The sequence below is a fragment of the Bos javanicus genome, chromosome 4 (genome assembly GCF_032452875.1).
Source record: "Bos javanicus breed banteng chromosome 4, ARS-OSU_banteng_1.0, whole genome shotgun sequence".
Classification (NCBI taxonomy): Eukaryota; Metazoa; Chordata; class Mammalia; order Artiodactyla; family Bovidae; genus Bos; species Bos javanicus.
In genome coordinates this window covers 25,875,624-25,898,587 of record NC_083871.1, presented here as the reverse complement: position 1 = coordinate 25,898,587, position 22,964 = coordinate 25,875,624, and the positions used below count along the sequence as shown (strand labels likewise).

Sequence of the window (22,964 nt, the reverse complement as noted above, 5' to 3'; positions counted from 1 at the left end):
TTTCATTTAAGACCATTATAAAATGAGCCTGAGTAGGGCAGCTAGTGAGGTGAATCAGATGAGACTAATCTTTAAATTAAAATAAAATGTCCATGTACATATTTAAAAAAAAAAATCCTATTCCTATTTTCATGCTTAAAAAACAAAAATCATCCCGGTACTAATTCTAATTCACAAAGTGACCTGAATGATTCCATATGGAAATCTCTGTATAGAATACCTGCATTTCGTGCCCTGGATACATTCAAATATCCCTCAAACCACCTGGATAGCCTCAGGAAATTTACCAAATTCACCAACTGCTTTAACATTTATAGTAATCTATTGGTAGAATTTCTTGTATTGGGAGACTTTTATTTAGCAATGCAATATGAAATAGAAAAAATAGAAAACTGATTTAACTGTAATTAAGATACACTTCTAAAATTATATCTTAAATCTCACTGAATTGGAACATTTTTCCACATCATGCAGAGTCTAAAAGCCTATAAGTAATGAGCAAATATAATCTTTTCCTATAAGCACGGATTAGACAAAAGTGTGATATGGTGAACACAGCCACAGCTTAGTACTGAAATGATGACGAGGCCTTACAGAAATCAGGAAGAAAGTGAATGTGACAAGTTTCCTTTCTGTTTGCTTTCAGGGCTGACCTATTGCTCCGGACTAGGAGAATAATTATTACAGAATGAGTCACATAGAAAACACAGGCAAACAGAAGAACACTGAGAATGTAAGTACGTGTTATTCTTTCATTGGTACCTAACTTTAAAGCAAAGACATAAAAATTGTATAGTAAAAACTGTCCCCAAAAGATCAATTCCTGAATGTGACTGTATTTCCTTAAATAACAATCACAGAAGCTTTTGGAAAGCCCCCAAATCACTCAAACCCTGATTTTTTAAAGCAATTATTCCATTATATGGAAAAACCATATAATGGAATTAATTGGTATAAAACATATACACAAGCAGACTCAAAGTAAATTTGGAATCATACAAAGATTATTTTCATCTTCCAAGAAACACACTCAATTATATGCACAAAAAACGGAGGTCTTAGGAAGTTACTTAGTAGTATTTATCAAATGCAAAAATCATAAGCAAAACAACACTTATTTGGAGCTCAATTGCTAAATAATAAAGTATGTTTTATACTGTGGATACAAAATATTAAAATGTATACTTTTTTCTTATTAAAGAAAACAAACTTTGTAGTGTTATGTTATATAACAGAACAGTATATTGTGCATTATATTTACCAAGATGATATTAATATGTATTTGTCATTTCCACATTACTTTGGTATTCACTTACCACTGTCCTTCACAAAACAACAGCCACTTCAGTATATAGATGGCTGGATAATAAGACAGAAAACCTAGTCATGACCACAAGACAATCCTTTCCTACCCTTACATTGGGTAGGAAAATAATGATGTAATAGTGTTTAAAGAAGTAAAGGTTTTCCCAAGTGCCTCAATGGTAAAGAATTCGCCTGCCAATGCAGGAGATGAAAGAGACAGAGGTTTGGTTCCTGGGTCAGGAAGATCCCCTGGAGAAGGAAATGGCAACCCACTCCAGTATTCTTGCCTAGAAAACTCCATGGACAGAGGAGCCTAGCAGACTGCAGTCCACGGGGTCACAAAGAATTGGACGTGGCTGAGTGACTGAGCACACACACATACACACAAAGAAGTAAAGGAGAAAGAATTACTAGAAGAAATTTATAGAATTTAAGTCAAAGTAAAGCTACCTCAGAAGGTAGGACTAAGCTTTTTCTTTTTAAGTCACTGGCATCCTTAAGGACAGACAAGCTTTTGACAGCATCTCTGCTTGTTCAAGGCTCCACCCCAAGGAGTGTATTTGTCATGTAACAATATTGACTCTAGGTCAGACTCCAACCGCTAAGGACACGTCTCCTTAATGCACGTGAAACCCTTCTTTCATATATAGCCAAAGTAGTTGCCAGATCCAAACATATTTGTTTAAATGACCCCTGTTTCCCACCTTCCAAATTCATTAGTAGCAAATCACTTCAATGGCAAGTTCTAAGGATTCATGAGATTATTCCCTTTAGACTCCAAAGAATGATGTCCACGTTCCCTTTAAAAATACCCATCTTCTTTCTGGGTTTCCTGGGTGGCTCAGTGCTAAAGAATCTGCCTACCAATGGAGGAAACATGCGTTTGATCCCTGGTGTGGGAAGATCTCACATGCCACGGAGCAACTAAGTCTGTGCACCACGACTTCTGAGCCTGTGCTCTAGAGCCTGTGTTCCGCAGCAACGGAAGCCGCCGCAGGAGAGAGAGTAGCCCCCACTCTGTGCCATGAGAGAAAAGCCCACATGGCAATGACAACCCAGCGCACTCAATAAATAAGCAAAACTTTTTTTTTAAATACCCATCTTCTAAAAGATAGAGTTCATGGGGAAATAATTTATCTACTTTGGATGTTCATATATTATAAATTACTTTTTGTATAATTCTTATTTTCTTTATTCTCATTTTCATACCCAAATTCTCTCTTTTTTAACCCCCTCCCTCTAGGCTTGCATGATCTTAATTCCCCTACTGAGGATTAAACCTGGGTCCCGGCAGTGAAAGCACCAAGTCCCACCACTGGACTACCAGGGAATCCCCATCAATTACTTTTTATTCCTCCTTCCCTCTAAGCTCCACTTCCACTAAGATCTGAAAGGACTTCCGACTGTGGGCCTTTATTCGGGACAACAAAAAACTTGAATGACTGTGAGACTAGGACTCTTTCCAACTTAGGCCACGGTATAATATTTCTGATGGGAAGAAATACAAGGTGCTGCTATAAAACAAGGCAGAGAGCTAAATGCTAAATTCTAAAGCTGGGGGTCCTTGAAATGGCCACACTTAGAAGCTCGAACATTCGGGCAATATTGTTTTTAACGTCAGTTTATGGGTCCCACAAAGGGGTCCTCTGATTAAGTTCAGTATATGAGTGAGACCTCTGTTAGTCACTCAGTCATGTCCAAACTCTTTGAGATCCCATGGACTGTAAACCACCAAGCTCCTCTGTCCATGTGATTCTCCAAGCAAGAATGCTGAGTGGGTTGTCATTCCCTTCTCCAACAGATCTTCCTAACCCAGGCATCTTGCATTTCAAGCAGATTCTTTACTATCTGAGCCACCTAAAATTGTATGTGTATAAGCAATTATTTTCCTACAGAGAACATTGGTAGAGTTCATCATCGAGGCTATGTAATTTATTGCCCAAATCACCAGACTTTTTAAAGTAAAGGGGGATGTTCTCAGTTAATATGCTCAACAACAGGCTTAACTTGAGAATTAGTCAGGGCAATTCTGGGCAAACTGAGAATATAGTCACTTTACTCATGACCCAAGAAAGTAATACATAGCTGCTTAACATAAACAAAAGATAATTTGGCTTGTCATTACTTCCACCCAAGTGCCATTCATGAATTTTGATTGAAGGCAATCAAGTGTATTCTACAAGTGTCTTGGCTACATGTCAGAGAGCTCTGGAAACCATTCAGCTGCTTCTCTTCTCCAGTTCTAAGCCCTACCAACCTGCATTTGATGCTGGTTGTTACTTTGTGCTCTGCAGTTACTACTAACCCTGGATTCAGGAAATGGTGCGGTCCTGGAAATGTATGTCTTTATACAAAAAGATTCTTTCTTGTGCTTTAGAAGCACTTCTTTTCCTCATCTTCCTAAATGGATAAAAATTACCAAGGTTTGGTAATGAGTCTTCCTCTCTACACTTTCCCTTGAGATACATCTAACTGTATCTATAATATCAAACATATCAATGATTGGGTCACAGTCTTTGATCCATATCAAAGTCCCTAATCCTAGACTCAGGAAATAGGTCCAACCTAAAGGTAGATCTGCTTCCTCTTCACTAGTCCCTAGAAGGAATAGAAAAAAATGTTTCTATTGATGAAGTAATTCAAATCTGTAACTGATGAAGTAACTCAAATCTGTAGTATTAAGACTTCCAGGTGAAGCTGAAGAATAAGTTTTGAAAATATTGGAAAAACCTTTATGTGTTTGTTAGTGAAGTGCTTGTATGATATAACAGAAACCTCTTTTAGAGAAGCTGAATATTGGTCTGTGACTCTAATTAAGAATGTGACTAGAATTAGGATTTTTAATTTAGAATTATAATGTATTTGACTGTGAGAAATATGTGTAAGATTAATATAACCTGAATTGCTAATCAGTAACTTTAATTTGTAATATTTACAAGAATCGCTAAAGTGCTTAGAAAAGTTTGGGTAATTATGTTGGCACATGTACCCTGTTAAACATTTTAAAAGTTTAAAAGAATTAGATGTACTAGTATTAACTCTGGCCTGGAAAATCCCATGGACGGAGGAGCCTGGTAGGCTGCAGTCCATGGGGTCGCTAAGAGTTGGACACGACTGAGCGACTTCACTTTCACTTTTCACTTTCATGCATTGGAGAAGGAAATGGCAACCCACTCCAGTGTTCTTGCCTAGAGAATCCCAGGGACAGCGGAGCCTGGTGGGCTGCCGTCTATGGGGTAGCACAGAGTTGGACATGACTGAAGCGACTTAGCAGCAGTAGCAGCAGCAGTATTAAATTTGTAAATGTAGGTTAAAAGAAGAATTTCATTAAAGAAATTTGTAAAAGGGGATATTTCATACATCAAATTTAGCCTATTGAAATGTAATCTGTCTGATTTAGGTCAGTTTAATTTGATGGTACTTATTTTACTTAAACAGCAAGAAACAAGTTCTAGGACTTCCCTGGTGGTGCAGTAGATAAGAATCTGCCTGCCAATGCAAGGGACACAGGTTCCATCCCTCGTCCCAGACGCTTTCATGTGCCACACGAACAACTCAGCCTGTTCACCACAACTACTGAGCCTGTGCTCTAGAGCCCAGAAGCCGCAACCACTGAGCCGGCGGGAGCGCCCCAGAGCCTGTGCTCTACAAGAGAAGCCCACACACTGCAACAAAGTAACCCCTCCTCACTGCAACTAGAGAAAGCCCACCCAGAGCAACAAAGACCCAGAGCAGCCGGCTGCTGCTGCTGCTAAGTCGCTTCAGTCATGTCTGACTCTGTGTGACCCCATAGATGGCAGCCCACCAGGCTCCCCCATACCTGGGATTCTCCAGGCAAGAACGCTGGAGCGGGTTGCCATTCCCTTCTCCAATGCATGAAAGTGAAAAGTGAAAGTGAAGTCGCTCAGTCTGTCCGACTCTTAGCAACCCCATGGACTGCAGCCCACCAGGCTCCTCTGCCCATGGGATTTTCCAGGCAAGAGTACTGGAGTGGGTTGCCATCGCCTAAGCAAATAAAATTCTTTTAAAAAAGAAACCAGTTCTAGATATCTGATTACAGCATTATGCTTATAGTTTAAAATATCATCTTGTACACTTCGTTGATTAAGAGGATAGCTATATTTCATGTGATTTTTTTTCTCACTATAATAAAAAAGAAATTAAAATAGATTTTGAATTTTATGCCAAACTTCTCTGTGCTCAGTCGCTTCAGTCGTGTTTGACTCTTTGTAACCCAAGGACTACATAGCCTGCCAGGTTCCTGTGGCAGGAAACTTGCCTGATTCTCCAGGCAAGAATACTGGAGTGGGCCGCCATTTCCTTCTCCAGCCAAACTTCTCTATTCAAAACCAAAGTATTTTTGTATACTGTATACAAAGAAACAAAATTTGTATATTTTTAAACAAACTTTTAGATCTAGGAAGAACTAGGTGTTTACATTTTACTTTTAATACAGTATCAGTTAAACCCCAAGAAATGGGAAACAATTGTATTTGTACACAAAAGCACCCATTCAGCTAAGTGACTTTCATAGAGAAACAAGTTCTGTACCATCGATAGTATATTCCAGTGCTTACTATACGCTATGGACCATTCTAAATATTTTTTCTCAATTATTTTATATAATGTTCCACAGATCCTATAAAGTGAGTCTTACTGTTTCCACTTCACAAGGAAGACGACTCAAGTACAGAGAGGTTAGGCAATTTGCAGGAGTTAGAAGTGTATGTAGTAATCATCACACTAAATTTGAACTCAAACCAAAGGTGAATCTACAAAATGCCCCCTTCTCCATCGCAGGACACTTCCTCTTGAGGATGAAGTCTAAACTCCTTAAAATGGTATTCAAGGTCCCAGGTAAATCAAATAGCCCCCAAACTCTTCAAACCTATTGTTTATGAGTTGCCCAGATGTATCTGACTCTAGCCAGGGGTGGTTCCACTAAATATCCAGCAAACATATTTTGGAAATTCTTTATCACTGTCTCCATCTGGAAACCTTGCTGTCTAGCATCAATCTGAGCATTTTCAGGACTAGCAATCTCTATTTCCTCTGAAAAATAATAACAGCTGATACCTGTACCACTTGTTCAGTCGCTCACTCGTGTTGGACTCTGTGACCCCATGGACTGCAGCATGCTGGGCTGCCCTGTCCTTCCCCATCTCCTGGAATTGCTCAAACTCATGTCCATTGAGTCGGTGATGCCATCCAATGATCTCATTCTCTGTCACCCCCTACTCCTCTTGCCCTCAATCTTTCTCAGCATCAGGGTCTTTTACCCATCCATTATGGCATGTTCTTCTCATGCAGATGATTAATTTTTAGTGTGGGTTAATCTTAACTCTTCAGTCAGATCATTAATAACCTTACAGCAGAGGTAATGTATTCAATGTCTTTGTTTTCCCACAGTATGGCTTACCATCCTGAATTGCAACTGTCCATGGAGGTGTCTGTCTACCTCCATAACTGACCATGTCTTTTTCATTTTCCTATCTTTAATGTCAGGCATAGTGTTTGCTACATAATCAGGCTCAATGAATATTTGGTGCAGTGGGTGCTCAAGTGTGTCCAACTCTTTGCAACCCCATGGACTGCAGCCTGCCAGGCTCCTTTTCCATGGGATTTTTCAGGCAAGAATACTAGAGTGGGTTGCCATTTCCTCCTCCAGGGGATCTTCCTGACCCAGGGATCAAACCCGTGTCTCCAGTGTCTCCTGCATTGGCAGGCAGATTCTTGTCCACTGAGCCACCTGGGAAGCCCAAATAAAAGGCTTACTGGTTTTGAAAGTTGAGTTCAAATCATTATTTTTATTCAAATTCCTAAAGAAATTATTTCTGTGAATTAATTTCAAATGAAAACTCACCATTTTTGAAATCAGTTCCTATTTTGCCCATAGAAACTCAGGCTTTATCAAAAAATTCACCTACTTGAAAATATTTTGAAATAGTATGATCTCAACTCATTTCAAATTTTATTTTTATAGGCCTTACATCTCATTAGCTAATTTTCTGTTGTTAAAGATTTTTCTGTTCTGAACTTTTAAGGATTACACATAGTTTTCACAGGATTAAATTTTTTTTACAGAAAACCCAAGTCCAGTCTTAAAATGTTGAGTAAATTATTGCATAAATTTAAATGAGAAAGTAGTTGCACATCTTAGTTTATAGGTCTGAAAAATGATGGAAATAGCTTCCTGCTATGCCTAGAGGAAAAGTTTGCCATTGAATGAGAGAATATCTGTGAAATGCCTTTGAATTCTTTGGAGGGGAGTTCCTGCAAGGTGATTAATAAAAACTCATAGTGTTAGGATATCTTTTTTTCAATAACTTCCTTAGTTTTAATATATTATAGGAATTCTTGGTTTGGATTACTTTCATACCTACAGTGAATACACATTTTGTTTGCCAAGAAAAGGAAGTACATTGTGTGAAATAATTTATACCATAATAGAGGACAGCACCTTATATGAGTGTAGGGGTTAGAACTGTGAATCATCTCTTGTGTGTTTCTAACTAAATAGAGGCAATCTGCCCAAGAGAGAGAGAAAAAAAAAATTCTGCAAACCACAAATTCCATCCAATCACATAAAGACAAATCAGCCTTCAGGCAAATCAAATGTCTTCATTTAAACCGTACCTGGATTTGGCACTCTGCCCACCTTTCTCAAATCTCTTAACAATATGCTTTCACAAAGAGTTAAAGGCATGCATACTGAACGGTACTCCCTCTGCAACATTATTTTAAAAAGTAGGGAACTCTTTAGCCCCGGGAAGACCTGGGGAAAGAAAAGTTCCTTTCAGAGTCTGCACCGTGTGAATACAGGATTAGTGGGTGGGATTGAGGTGTGCCCAGGCGCATAAATAGAGGCGTGGGCTGAGCCAGCATACTAGGAAGCTTGGACTGCATCGAGGCCGCCTGGCTCACACAGACAGGTGGGTGGGGAGATCCAGGTAAGGCTCCTGACAGCATTGTTAGACGGGCACCTGTTAGAATGAGCTTTGGCCTCTGGTTACCATGTAAAGGAGTAGGCAATCCACAGGCAGAGGAGTGTGGGGCAGTTCCAGGAGCAGCAAAATGGGATTTGGAGAGGGAATTGATGGAATTTCCACCAGAGGCTTCCTGGAACCTCTCTGTGAAGCGATGTTCCTGAGCTGATTCAAGGTAATGCTTTCTCCCCCAGAAAACAAGAGGCTTAAGAGTGAGCCAACTCCTGGAGTTTTCAAGCCTGACACACAGCCCAGGGTCTCCTGTCTTGGTTACTGAGCCCTGATCACCATCTAATGCTTCTTTCTTACTGGCAAAGCAAAGACCCGCAGGACTGTGAAACGTCAGCTCGGATTAGCTGCTGGGGATTACAGATCAGAATATTATTGCAAATCAGGAAATAGCTTTCCTTCTGTGTCTGATATAAAGATATCCTTATTGCTTATTCAGTCTTTAAATTCATAAGACAGAATGTAAAAGGAAAGATCTGGTTACTTTCCTTATGAACAAGGACACTGAAACCTCCTGCAAGGCATTCATTGATGAAGACAGAGATATAATGACCAGTGAAAAGTGCTCGTTTCATAGTGTGTGTGTCTCCAAATTATCAATGTCCTCCATGGTTAGCTTTCTGTTTTGAGGTGGTTTATGCATGCAATATGCAGATCACAGTCAATTCAGGACTAAAAATTGATGTGTTGAAAACAGTACAGTGAATCTCAGAAAATCCTGTTTGTACAGCAGGAGTTATATTCAGCTCCCTTGAGTCACCCTGCCATAAAACATGTATAAGGTATCAATAGTTCCAATCTGAAAGCAGCAAAGCTATAACAGGAGGTCCTAATGGCTACTTGCACAAGAATTGTCAGTGGCTTACATAAATACTTCACCACCTGTTTACTACTTTTTTTTGCTAATATACATTTGTTGCCATACGTAAAATATAAAGTCAAACGTTTGTCGATAAATTTCAAGTCATTACTTGCATGATATTTTCTGAATCAACCATAATCCTGAATAGTGTAATTATTCTCACATAAGGGTTCTTGGTTTTTAGTGTTGTTGACATGAAAAAGAAGTATTTGTAACAAAAAGGCTAGAAGAATTGTAGCACAGTTGGGGTGCTTGTGCAAAATACTGGATACAAAAATTGTTACTGGCATTTCTGTATCTTTATGAATATTGAAAATGAAGACAGTGTATCCCTGTTTTTTGCTTATGTCTTTTTTGTGAGACATTGCCTGGCTACTACATACTATGACATAGACAATAATTGGTCATATTAATACAAGGCATCATCTGGATTTGGTAACTTAGCAATACCTTTTTTTTTTAATTGGCTAATGCTTAACAAGGGCTTCCCCAGGTGGCTCAATGGTAAAGAATCCACCTGTCAGTGCAGGAGATGTGGGTTCAATCCCTGGGTTGGGAAGATCCCCTGGAGAAGGAAATGGCAATTCACTCCAGTATTCTTGCCTGGGAAATTCCATGGTCAGAGGAGCCTGGCAGGCTACAGTCCAAGGGGTCTAAAAAGAGTGGGACATGACATCAATGCTTAACACAGGTTTTCCCTCAAGCTATCAGAAGATGAGAAAGTTTAACCCTTAAAAACACTGAACATTGATGGTCCATCCCATTTCTCTTGCAGAGTTCATTTAATTTGAAACACACCAATATTAGAGTTAGGTGTTTCTTTTTAACCAATTTCAGTCTTTGGCTTTACTAGCATTTACAAAGCTTTTACTAACAGATTTGCATGTCATGGTCCCTGGATAGCCCTAGTGATTTGCTAGTGCAATTCACTTTGCTAGCTCGCTTACTTCCTCACTCACTCATGGACCTTACCTTGCTATTTCTCTTTCCCACTCAAAAGCATCTGCTTCAAAATAGTACAACATTTCCTGATATTTAAATTTGGAATACTGGAAAGAAAAAAAAATCAACAGAGACATTCACAAGGTTGGTCTCTCTGTGTGATGAGTCCCATAGAATATTTTATGGGATAAAATAGAAATATTTTGTGTACAACCACCTACCTATACAGGCCCACACTAAGGGTCAAACAATTAGTTCACTGGAAGAAAGTTCCACTGATGTATTTTAACCAGTTCAGAACCAATATAGCTAGAGTTTGAGTAAATGTTACACTAGGGAGAGAGCTGTGTGTGTGCAAACCTTTAGTTAAAAGATAAAGTTGGTAGTTTCTAAATGAAATACATCATTTCACTCGGATCTTATTTTTCAATGGCAGTGTCCCCATTTTAACAAAATGTTAAAGAAATATGTATGTTTAAGGCAACTTTTTCCAAATGGGAAGATGGGAGCCAGCACTGCAAAATGGCAAGATCCAAAAGCCTTGGTTCTATGCCCATCTCATTGGTCTTCATTTCTCTGAATTTCAGATTCTTCATATACAAAATGAGACACTGGGGAGGTGGGGAAAGAGGATATAACCCCTAAGTTGTCTTCTACTACGACGTTTTTTAGAAAAATATAAAATTTAAAAGCAAATTCCTTTAACTGTAAGAATATATACATCTATCTCCTTATTTTCTTAAAATATATCTGTATCTATTTCTACATTGTATATTTCTATGGAGATCTTCATCAGTATAATTTTTTTCTATACAGATCTTATATAGAGGTGGATAGATAGAAATTTATACTATGCATTCTTAGGAAAGTTCTGTGGAAGGTATTTTTCACTCCAATTGCATGTGTTCAATCCCATCTAAGCCTCAATTCTCGTGTTCCACAGTTGTGTTGCAACCTAAAGATTTTGAAAAATTTCTAATTTCTGTTTTACTGGCTTCTTGCTAATTTGTTTTCCATATCAGATTTGCCATGGAGAAGATTCCAGTGTCAGCTTTCCTGCTGCTGGTGGCCCTCTCCTACACTCTGGCCAAAGACACCACAGTCAAACCAGGAGCTAAGAAGGACACGAAGGACTCTCAACTCAAACTGCCCCAGACCCTCTCCAGAGGTAGGAGTCACATTCTCATTGGCCTCCTATTATACTTAACTGGGAAGGATTTAACTCTCAGAGCTGAGATCTGTGTGAACATATTTTTGTACGTGTTCTTTCTACATTTATCCAAGTTTACCATTATTTCTGTTTTCTCTGGAGGTTTTTGCTTTTCTTTAGTATCAAGTATATAATGATCCCCGTTTTACAACTGTTTTTCAACAGCTCTGGGTCTGAAAACATAACAGTTTTAGATACACTGGGTTTTTTTGTTCTAGGTTGGGGGGACCAACTCATCTGGACCCAGACATATGAAGAAGCTTTATATAAATCCAAGACAAGGTAAAGACAAGCTTTAGGGAACTCTCTCAAAGCTCTCAAGAGAGCCATCTAGCGATCTTTAGTGACCCACAAAATTCTACTCATTAAACATGATCCTATATCTCTTTGTCTCTTGAAGCAATAAACCCTTGATGATTATTCACCACTTGGATGAATGCCCACACAGTCAAGGTAATTTATACTTCTAAATATAATTTCTTTTATAGGTTTATAGCTTTAGGGGGAGGGTCCAGATCTCTCATCTTTATACCCTTAGTACCCAGCACAGTTGAATTAAAAAGAATATTTTATGTAGTACACACATATTTTGAAGTAACTTCAAATATTTCCACATTTTGTGATAACCATTGGCTCACAGTTTGAAAACACCAGCTCTAGAATTCATCCCTGACTTCTTGCTTTGTCTTTTATCCCACATTCAATACATCAACAAATACCACAGCTTTACCTTCACAGTATTTCCAAAGGCCAGCACCAGCCTCCTGCAAACACCACCTGTGCAATCACACAGGACACAGTGCTTCGAAGGCTCCTGTGCTTGTTGTAAAGATCAGCTGTTGTCATCTTAAAAGTCATAGTAATTTTTGAACAAAGGGCTCCATATTTTCATTTGGCACTGGTGACGGTGGTTTAGTTGCTGTCTGACTCTTGTGATCCCATGGACTGTAGCCTGCCAGGCTCCTTTGTCTGTGGGATTTCCCAGGCAAGAATACTGGAGTGGGTTGCCATTTCCTTCTTCAGGGGGATCTTTCCAACCCAGGGATCAAACCCAAGTCTCCTGCATTGCAGGTGGATTCTTTACCTCTGAGACAGGCACTGGGCCCCATATATTACATAGCTGCTTCCCAAATGCAGCCACTTCCTACTACCTTACTACTACTGCCCTGGTCCAAACCTAGATGAGATCTTGCCTAGGTCTGTGACAGGCACCTACCTGGCTACCCTAGGATGCATCCCTAATATCTTTGAACGCATCTGCCTCTCACTTCAATGTCATTTCCTCAAAGAAGTCTACCCTGAACACTCCATAGCTTTTAAACCTCTTGTTTTGCTTTATTTTTCTTCAAAGTGCTTATCTCCACATAAAACTACTTGCTTATGATCTGTCTCCTACACAAGCATTTCAGTCCTATGAAGAAAGCACATTTAATTTTTTTCCCACTGCTCTATTCCCAGTACATGAAACAGTCTTGCCACATAGTAACCACTCAGTAGAACTGAGCAGTAGAAACAAGGCTGGTCAATAGTCTAGATATTTCTTCGTTAATCATTTGCAGAAAGGGTGGGGTTCAATACTGTATTAAAAATACAGTTCAGTTTAAAATCTAACAGAGAACAATGGTTTTACCTGGTGATGAGATGAATGCTTAACTATTTTTCTTTGCATTATAGCTTTAAAGAAGGCATTTGCTGAAAATAAAGAAATCCAGAGATTGGCAGAGCAGTTTGTCCTCCTCAATCTAGTTGTAAGTTAGCTCTTCATCCTCACTACCATTTCTCTCAGTATTTGAAGTGGATGCTTCCTTTTTCCTATGTCTTAATAATACTACTTTAACGGGGATCTGTTCCGAATACCACATCTCATAGACTACAAAGAGATTTTCCTTTGCATCTATCTTTCATGTCTACATTTTTGTTTATATATGTGCATATATATGTGGTCACATCATGCCCAGTTGCTCAGTCATGTCCGACTCTGCCATCCCATGGACTGTAGCCTGCTAGGCTCCTCTGTCCATGGAATTTCCCAGACAAGAATACTGGAGTAGTTGCCATTTCCTTCTCCAGGCAATCCTCCAACTCAGGGATTTTGTTTAGTGACTAATAATTTTAAACTGTCTGAATAACACTCTCCTGTGGTCCGGGATTTCTTTGTTGCTGTAATAAGTGGGAAGTTTTTGTCATTTACCAATTCCTTGCTGTGCCCCTTTCCCCTGCAGTCCTGGCTGCTCTCCACCCATTCTTACTCCCTGTGCCCTTTCTCTCTCCGGAAGAGACAGCTTTCTGGGTGGCCAAATCTAATCACTTCATGAATGCTGTGGGCCAGTGCTTCCCTATCCTAATTGGCCATCACCACCTCTCTTCATGGTAAAGCTTTCTGTTTTTATAAGTTCTACTCGGTGTAGAAACAGGATCCACTTCTGTTTCAAAGGCAAGTGATCAGTAAACAACTCAGAAAACTCTTTCATAACCCTGTGTCCCCGGGGCTTCTCTCTCTCTCTCCTCTTTCTGGGTTGACAGGTGGGCTTCTTCAAGGAGCATCCACACCAGCCATTCTTCTTCACCTCCTTCCACAGGCTCCTCTTCCTCCATTTACCCCTTAGTATAAGTGACTTCCTGATCTCTATTCGACCTACTTCTCTTTTCATATTTTATATTCTCTATGGACAATTTCATCCAGACCTGCTCACTGGTAATTCCGTCTTCCTTGAATACACAACAGCTTCCAATCTGTGTCCACAACCAAATTTCAGAAATCTTGCAATCAGCTTTAACTTGGTATGTTCAACACTGAATTTATCAGCATAATAGGTTTTCAAAAAGCTCTTTTTTCTCCATTCCCTACTCCATTAGAGTGCTATTCTAGACTTGACTCTCTGGCAGTCATGAAGGCCTGTGGTTCTGACTTGGAAATAGTCTTACTATTGGTCACTTCCCTGTAAATCCAGGACCGCTGTTTTAGTGTAAGAGATTTTCACTTTACTAGCTTACAGTAAGTGGCTCTCTGACTGCAAAGTAAATCCTGTCTGATTCCACATGATTGTCAGGGTAATTACTCTAAAAACCAAATCAGGATCACGGTTCTTCTACCATCCCTCCAGTGGTTCTCTATTTATGGGCAAATCTAAACACTTTGGTGAAGAGTGCAAGGCCACTTGCGAGCCGCCCCTGAAGGAACTTTCTAGCATCATCTCTCACTACAGCCTCAGCATCGCTATCCTTTGTATGTGTGCTCAGTCACTCAGCCCAACTTTTTTCGACCCCATGGACTGTACACCAAGCTCTTCTGTCCATGGAATTCTCCAGGCAAGAATACTGGAGTGTTTAGCCATTCCCTTCTCCAGATCTTCCCAACCCAGGGATAGAACCTGCGTCTCCTGCATTGCAGGTGGATTCTTTATCACTGAGCCATCCAAAAGCCATCCCTACCCTTTAGTCTCATCCAAATACTTGATTATAGAAACTGCTAGGTCTTTCACCTGCCTTTGTATCATCGTCCCCCATCCTCTGCCCAGAATGACCTCCTTTTCTGTGTAACTGACTCCTATTCATTTTCTAAGGATTTCTCTTCACCTGCTTCAGAAAGTTCTATGGAACCTGCAGACAGGGTTAAATGTCCTACTCTGGGCACTCGATGTGCCTGCATATCCTTCATCGTAACATTTCACCCACTGGATCCCCAATATTCCTTCTCCTTCTCTGTCTCCCAGTGTGTGCTAAGTCACCTCAGTCGTGTCTGACTCTTTGCAACTCCATGGGCTGTAGCCCACCAGGCTCCTCTGTCCACGGAATTCTCCAGGCAAGAATACTGGAGTGGGTTGCCATTTCCTACTCCAGTGATCTTCCCGACCCAGGGATTGAACCTGTGCCTCGTGCATTGGCAGATGGGCACCACTAGTGCCACCTGAGAAGCCCCTATCTCCCAACAGACATGCATTAATTCAAGAGAAGTGCAATATACTGCTCAATAAAGTTCTGAATTAAAAAATGATAGATGAATTCTCAAGACAATCCTGTTTTGTAGTTTCTCCAAAAATGACTTCCATTTTTTTTTTCATTGATCTATTTCCTCCTACCTCATCCAAGATGCCTTCCCCGAACACCATATGCCTCCCAAATTCTCCCTTATTGAATTCTGGGGCTCCTTATCCATCATCTCTTTACCTCCTGTTCTGCATCACATTCTCCTCTAGCTTCTTTATTATTTCATGCATGTAACTAGCTTCTACATCTGTATCATAAACTCTCTGTGTTAGAGATGTGCCTTATAGTGTTTTAAAGTCCTTAGTCCAGGAATGGACATGTTTTTATAACAAGTTTGAAAATAACTGAAGGATAAACAAACTGAAAGTTGCTTTTTTTCATCCTTAGTATGAAACAACTGACAAACACCTCTCTCCTGATGGCCAGTATGTGCCCAGGATTTTGTTTGTTGGTAAGTAAAAGTGACGATGCGATAAAGCACACTCTGAACCCTACACAAACACTGCCACACCTTTTCCTCTGTCCTGCACACCCTCACCTGTTGTTTCCCCACAGCCAAGGAAATGACAAAGCTGGGGTGGCGGGCGGTGGGGGGTGGTGGGCCAGCTGTTAACTTTCAGTTTCACAAACTATTTTCATTAGAAAATGCAAGCTCCTACCTATTTTCATACATGACATTTTTTTCATCTGCTAATTTGAACTTCTCATTTTCTGCCATAAGAACACCTGAGATGGAAGTACCCTATTCATTGTTTAAATGTATTTCCCCGAATTATATCATGCCTGTAAATATTTAATCAGGCATCCTTCTGTTTTGTGTGCTGGATTTTTCTTTCTGATGCTTTTGATCATTATTTTTAGGTGTGTTATGAAAAGGAGCTGAAAGAAAAAAAAAAAAAATCAAAGGAGCCATGCTCCTTCCTGCTACTGGTACTTTACCTGTGCCGTTTCCTGCCCGCCCCCACCCTGCCTCAGTATCCCCAGGCCACCTGGCTAATCACTGTCATTCGCAGACCTGCTCAAAGCCCATGATGTGTTCTTGTTAGCACCCTATTCCTCTCAATGGTCACTCTTTCCTCAGTTATACTTTTGCATTTACTGGGTGATTGTTGAATAATTATTGACCCCCAAGTGGCAGAGACTAGATCTTTTTCTGCTCATCATCATATTTTCAGAATGACCCTGTGGTAGGCTTACAGTAAATATTTGTTAAATGACTGAACAAATGAATTGAGTTGGGCTTTGATCAAAGTGGCTCAGATGGTAAAGAATCTACCTGCAACGTGGGAGACCTGGGTTTGATCCCTGGGTCAGAAAGATCCACTGGAGAAGCAAATGGCCACCCACTCCAGTATTCTTGACTGGAGAATCTCATGGACAGAGGAGCCTGGCAGGCTGCAGTCCATGGGATTGCCAAGAGTCAGATACAACTAAGCAACTAACACTTTCACTTTGATCAAGGTGATACTGAAAAAAAATGGAAAAAAAAAATCCATAATTAAATTCATCATATAGCACACCTCACTCTAAGTGAGTAAGTAAGTGAAGTCACTCAGTCGTGTCTGACTCTTTACGACCCCATGGACTGTAGCCCACCAGGCTTCTCTGTCCACGGGATTCTCCAGGCAAGAATCCTGGAATGGGTTGCCATTTCCTTCTCCAGGGGATCTTCCCGACCCAGGGATCAAACCTGGGTCTCCTGTATAGCAGAGAGACACTTTAACCTCTGAGCCAGCAGGGAAGCTGACCAAGTGTAATTCGTCCATGTTCACACTAACCTACAAAATAGAGAGAAAAAGTGAAGGGAGAAAAGGAACAAGGCTGAACCAGGGCTAATCTTACAGATTTGGTCTTGCTGGGATTTAGAAGATTTAGAATCCTTACTTTTTTTTTTTTTTTAACTTTACAATATTGTATTAGTTTTGCCGAATATCGAAATGAATCCGCCACAGGTATACCTGTGTTCCCCATCCTGAACCCTCCTCCCTCCTCCCTCCCCATACCCTCCCTCTGGGTTGTCCCAGTGCACCAGCCCCAAGCATCCAGTATCATGCATCGAACCTGGACTGGCGACTCGTTTCATACATGATATTATACATGTTTCAATGCCATTCTCCCAAATCTCCCCACCCTCTCCCTCTCCCACAGAGTCCATAAGACTGATCTATACATCAGTGTCTCTTTTGCTGTCTCGTACACAGGGTTATTGTTACCCACTGAAAGGGCCTTTAGAGGTTATCGAGCCACACTCTGTGCAGAAATTCTCTTCATTGCTCCTCTTAAGGGCAGTTTGCTGTGCTGTGCTTAGTCGTTCAGTCATGTCCAACTCTTTGTGACCCCATGGGCTATAGCCCACCAGGCTCCTCTATCCATGGGATTCTCCAGGCAAGAATACTAGAGTGGGTTGCCATGCCCCTCTGCAGGGGATCTTCCCAACCCAGGGCTGGAACCCAAGTCTCCCAAATTGCAGGAGGATTCTTTACTGTCTGAGCCACTAGGGAAGCCCAAGGGCATTTTAAGCCCTGTCTAATTCCTCTGGTCATAAGAACCAGGTCCCAGGCATCTTGTTCTTCCAGCTCAGTAGTTCTCCACGAGGCCTGGGTGTTAGAATTGCCTGGAAGATCTGAAAAATCAAGTTGCCCAGGCTACATCTCAAACCAGTTAAATTAGAATCTCACAGGGTGGGACGCTGGTGGCAGTCTTTGAACGCTCTGCAGGTGACTTCCCTGGGCAGCCAGGGATTGTGAGCCAATGGTTGGGAGACTTAAAAGCTTTTCTTACGTTAATAGATTATGAAGGTGAGACCCTGTGTGTACACCAGGCAGAAGTAAGAGTAGATGTTAAGTCTTTCTTGAGCAAACACATGTCAGTTTCCTGTAATTTACGTCTGCTGGTCCCAGTCCAACATTCTGAAATGACAGGGATTGTCCATCGAGTACCAGTGACAGACAGACCTGGCATGCAAGAGGCTGGGTTTCATGTGTCCTCTTCATCTAATTCTCAGGTAATGGGCCACAGGCTCCTTTAACCACTCTCTTAAGGAGAGGCTGCTAGGCCTCTGTATATCTTAATACCTGGCTTTTGGATGTATCTTGTTTATACCTTCTTTTCCTCACTAATTGATAACTTCAAGTTAAATGTAAAACATGAAAAATAGAAAGACTTAAACCTAGAGGAATATATACATAAGGGACTCTCAAATCTCTATTTTTAACATGTAGCTTGTTAACAATAAAGCAAAAAAAAAATATCATAGAGGACAATACACAATTATTTTACCTTGGCTGCTCTTAAGACCTTGCATTCTTCTATTCATTAAAAAAAAAAAAAAAAACCAACTTTGGTTTGGAAAACTATCATTTGATGTGTGTTTCTAACTATCTAGGCTGCTCTTGGTAACATATTTCAATTATAACATAATCATTTCAAAAGTTTAAAATAATTCTTTAGTAGAGAATGCCATTGCTTTCACCAAAAACAAAACACCACTTCAACAATGTATATTACCCTGCTTTCAGGCTGCTATAGATAGAACAACAGGGTTTGTAACCTTTTCCACAAATACCACTGCCAGGCTACTGAATGCTCCCAGTTTGGCTCTGGGTACCAGCTGCGGCAGCTGGGTTGCAGACTGGATGGAGGAGAATCCCATACAGCAGGACACATCATGTTCCTTTCATGGGATGTGAATAAATATGTAGGCTTTCATGGGATGCAAATAAACACATAGGCTTCCTCTGCAAAAGAGGTTCCTTTGAAACACAATACTTCACTCCTTTTGGCTTTTTCTTTGTAGACCCATCCCTGACCGTTAGAGCTGACATCACTGGAAGATACTCAAACCGTCTCTATGCTTATGAACCTTCAGACACAGCTCTATGTAAGTGTTACCTCCTTGGAATATCCATAGAATTGCTGTTGTGATGGGTAGAGAATCTACATTGGGAAGGGAAAAAAGCCGTGCTCAGAGACTCCAGAGAAACAGTCTGACCATGTCCAGTCTTGTGTTCTCCATCAAATCACATTCATTTTGATCTCATTTTTTAAAACCTCAAAGAAGAATTATTTACATTAGGTGTCTTTCCCTCCAGGAGGATCCTAGGACCATATTACCTGCTTTTCACATTTCTCTTCAGCACAAATAACTCCTTCTACCACAAAACTGAGTACAATAGTACCAGGGTAATAGTAATAATCTGCATGCTTTGTTAATTTTTTTTCCCAAACAACAAAAGTAAAATCATTTAGTCCAGCTTATTAAAGCTGAATTTGAGTTCAATTTTAAAGATCAGTAAGAAAGATGGTTCCAAATAGTTGCCAAGATACTGAATTCCCCTGGGGTTGCCATAAAATGGAAAAAAAAAAAAAAAAAGTTTGAGACTCAAGGCAGAAGAACCTCAATGGGAGACTGTACCTAGCTGTGACATGTAATTAGTCCTTCTGGGAAGAAAACTGGGCTTGTCCTAAGGATCAATTTGCTCAATGACTAATGACTGTATAGACTGGCATTGTCCAATTTGTCAGCCATTAGCCACATGGAGCTGTTTAATAGTAACTTTAATGAAAATTAAACAAAATTCACCAAAAGAAAACTGTATTTCAAAAAGACACATGTACCACAATGTTCATCGTAGTACTATTTACAATAGCTAGGACCTGGATGCAACCTACATGCCCATCAACAGATGAATGGATAAAGAAGTTGTGGTACAAATATATGATGGTATATTACTCAGCCATAAAAAGGAATGAATTTGAGTCAGTTCTAGTGAGCTGAATGAATGTATAGCCTGTTACACACAGTGAAGTACGTCAGAAAGAGAAAAACAAATACGGCATACTAACACAAATATATGGAATCTAGAAGAATGGTACTGGTGAACCTATTTGCAGGGCAGGAATAGAGGACTCTGTCACAGAGAACAGACTTGTGGACACAGTGGTGAAGGAGAGGGCGGGATGAATGGAGACAGCAGCCTGGAAACATAAACATTCCCATGCGTAAAACAGATAGCTATTGGGAAGTTGCTGCATAACACAGGGAGCTCAACTCGGTGTTCTGTGACAACCGAGAGGGGTGGGCTGGGGTGGGGGTTGAAACAAGGCTCAAGAGGGAGGGGACACATGTATACTTATGGCTGATTCACCCTGTTGTGTGGCAGAAACCAACACAACATTATAAAGCAATTATCCCACAGTTAAAAATGAAAATTAAAAAAAATTTCAATCTACAGACACAGTGACCACATTTAAAGTACTTAATGAACAAGCACTGAATATTTTCCATCATCATAGAACTTTCTATTGGGTGGCATCGACCTAGAACGTTATTTTGAGAAGGATTGTGAGGTCGTGTCCAGCAGCAGGAAAGACGTCCCAGTCCATTAGCAATGCCTCCAATGAGTGCTGAGAGAACCAGGGGATGCACATCCCAAGTGTATTGAACATTCTTGAGATAATAGTATAAAGCTTAATCTGCTAAGTCACTTCAGTCGTGTCCGACCCTGTGCAACCCCATAGGCGGCAGCCCACTAGGCTCCTCTGTCCCTGGGATTCTCCAGGCAAGAATACTGGAGTGGGTTGCCATTTCTTTCTCCAATGCATGAAAGTGAAAAGTGAAAGTAAAGTCGCTCAGTCGTGCCCGACTCTTAGCGACCCCATGGACTGCAGCCCACCAGGCTCCTCTGTCCATGGGATTTTCCAGGCAAGAGTACTGGAGTGGGTTGCCATCGCCTTCTCCAAAGCTTAACCTATTAAGTCTTAACTTTGGGCTCCTTAAAGGCAGATATTCTGCACAGGTAATATCACCATGCCTTGTAGAAAAGGAATTTAATAAACATTGGAAGAGATCTGGATTATAATGAAAGCCATTTCACGTACTTTTAGAAAAAATTTACAAGATTACCAACTATTCACCCTATGATAAAACAGCACCTATTAAAATAAGAAATAGAATACTAGAGTTTAGGGATAAACTATAACTATTAATATAATTCTGATGACGTGTTGACTCTTGTAACTTTTTCCTCTATTAGTGCTTGACAACATGAAGAAAGCTCTCAAGTTGCTGAAGACTGAACTCTAGAGAAAACACAAAATCTACAAGATCCTCCGTTTGTGTTGGGCCTCGAGACTGAGAACCAGAGGAGGTTTTGAAAAACTTTGGAGAAGGCTGAAGCACTGGTGAACCTACTGATTAGATGATGGTTTCATGTTACAACAGCTTTTTTTTAAAATTGGTTTTACATATACATGTATGAAAATAATATCATATGCTTCCATAGTGAGCCGTGATTTTTAAAAAAAATAAATCCTTTTAGGGGGTGTTTAAACTGTTCATTTTTTTCCCAACCTGGTCTTTCACGAAAAGCTATTTGGTTTACTCACCAAATAGGATTTTTAAACACAAAATGTTCAAAAAGGGGACAAGACAAACCCAGTTCAAGCAACAAAGCCCAAAGGCAAAATTATCATCTCATCTCACTATAGTTTCTCACTGGGTGACAAAAGTAGACGTGAGCTTGAACAACAGAAGTATCAAACAATATGCTCTAGGGTGACAGAGTATCTAGAAAGGCATCCCGAGCAAATCAGTATCTAACTGAAGATGTTCTCTGGTGGCTCAGTGGTAAAGAGCCTGCCTGCAATGCAGGAGACACAAGAGATGTGAGTTCGATCCCTGGGGCTGAAAGATCCCCTGGAGAAGAAAATGGCAACCCACGCCAGTATTCTTCCCTGGAGAATCCCATGGACAGAGGAGCCTGGCAGGCTACCGTCAATGGGTCATAAAGACTCGGACATGAGTTAGCAACTGAGCATTACACTAATTGAAGACCACCTTGCCTCACTCTGGCCAGAAACTCCTATGGACACACTGGAATTTAGCAATTCATTTTTACCTCTGACAGGTAGCTTTCTCCTTCAGAAGGCTAATTTTGTGAAAAGGTCATTCAGAGAACATCTGTATCCTTGAACACACTCCAACCACATCCTGAGAATTCAGCCTCATACTATATTTGGTTTCTTAAGATTTTAGAGTACTGGTGTGAAATAAATTCAGTAAGAGCAAAGGGCAGTGACATCACCTCTATGGGGTAAAGATCAGAGGTCACTATCTCTCTTTGGATGGTTAAGGGGGAAGGTGGCATCAGAAATAGAAGAGCAGCTTTACCTATTTTTAACTCTGTATTCTGCCTGACAAAAACTGTTGTTGTGTTGTTCAGTCGCTCAGTTGTGTCCGACTCTTTGCAACCCCATGGACTGCAGCATGCCAGGCTTCCCTGTCCTTCACCATCTCCCAGAGTTTGCTCAAACTTCACGTCCATTAAGTCAGAGATGCCATCCAACCATCTCATCCTGTCGCCCTCTTCTCCTTTTGCCCTCAATCTTTCCCAGCATTAGGGCCTTTTCCAATGAACACAATGAAAAGACAAAAATTAGCAATGTGTATTCCTATGTACTTACTAATTAATACTAAGTATCACTAATGTACTTAGTATATGTGTGCTCAGTTATATGCAATTCTTTGCAACCCCATGGACTGCAGCCTGCCAGGCTCCTCTGTCCATGGGATTCCCAGGCAAGAACACTGGAGTCGGTTGCCATTTCCTTCTCCTGGGAATCTTCCTGACCCAGGGATCCAGGGATCGAACCCGCATGCCCT

The 22,964-nt window shown here is 40.5% G+C and overlaps 1 protein-coding gene across 3 annotated transcripts; it reads left to right on the top strand.

Annotated features, from left to right (window-relative positions):
* The first annotated feature begins 8,139 nt into the window (after window positions 1-8,139).
* Window positions 8,140-21,638, top strand: AGR2 (anterior gradient 2, protein disulphide isomerase family member). Of its 3 annotated transcripts, none has more exons than XM_061413634.1 (8): window positions 8,140-8,237; window positions 11,127-11,272; window positions 11,533-11,596; window positions 11,715-11,767; window positions 12,989-13,062; window positions 15,689-15,752; window positions 19,098-19,181; window positions 21,337-21,638. In XM_061413634.1, exons 2-8 carry the CDS (start codon window positions 11,134-11,136, stop codon window positions 21,384-21,386), a joined length of 528 nt encoding a protein of 175 aa, XP_061269618.1. In that variant the 5' UTR covers window positions 8,140-8,237; window positions 11,127-11,133; the 3' UTR covers window positions 21,387-21,638. The 3 variants fall into 3 exon arrangements, with proteins under 3 accessions (XP_061269618.1, XP_061269617.1, XP_061269619.1); XM_061413633.1 differs by having other exon boundaries at window positions 8,155-8,255; XM_061413635.1 differs by having other exon boundaries at window positions 8,232-8,466.
* The last annotated feature ends 1,326 nt before the right edge of the window (window positions 21,639-22,964 follow it).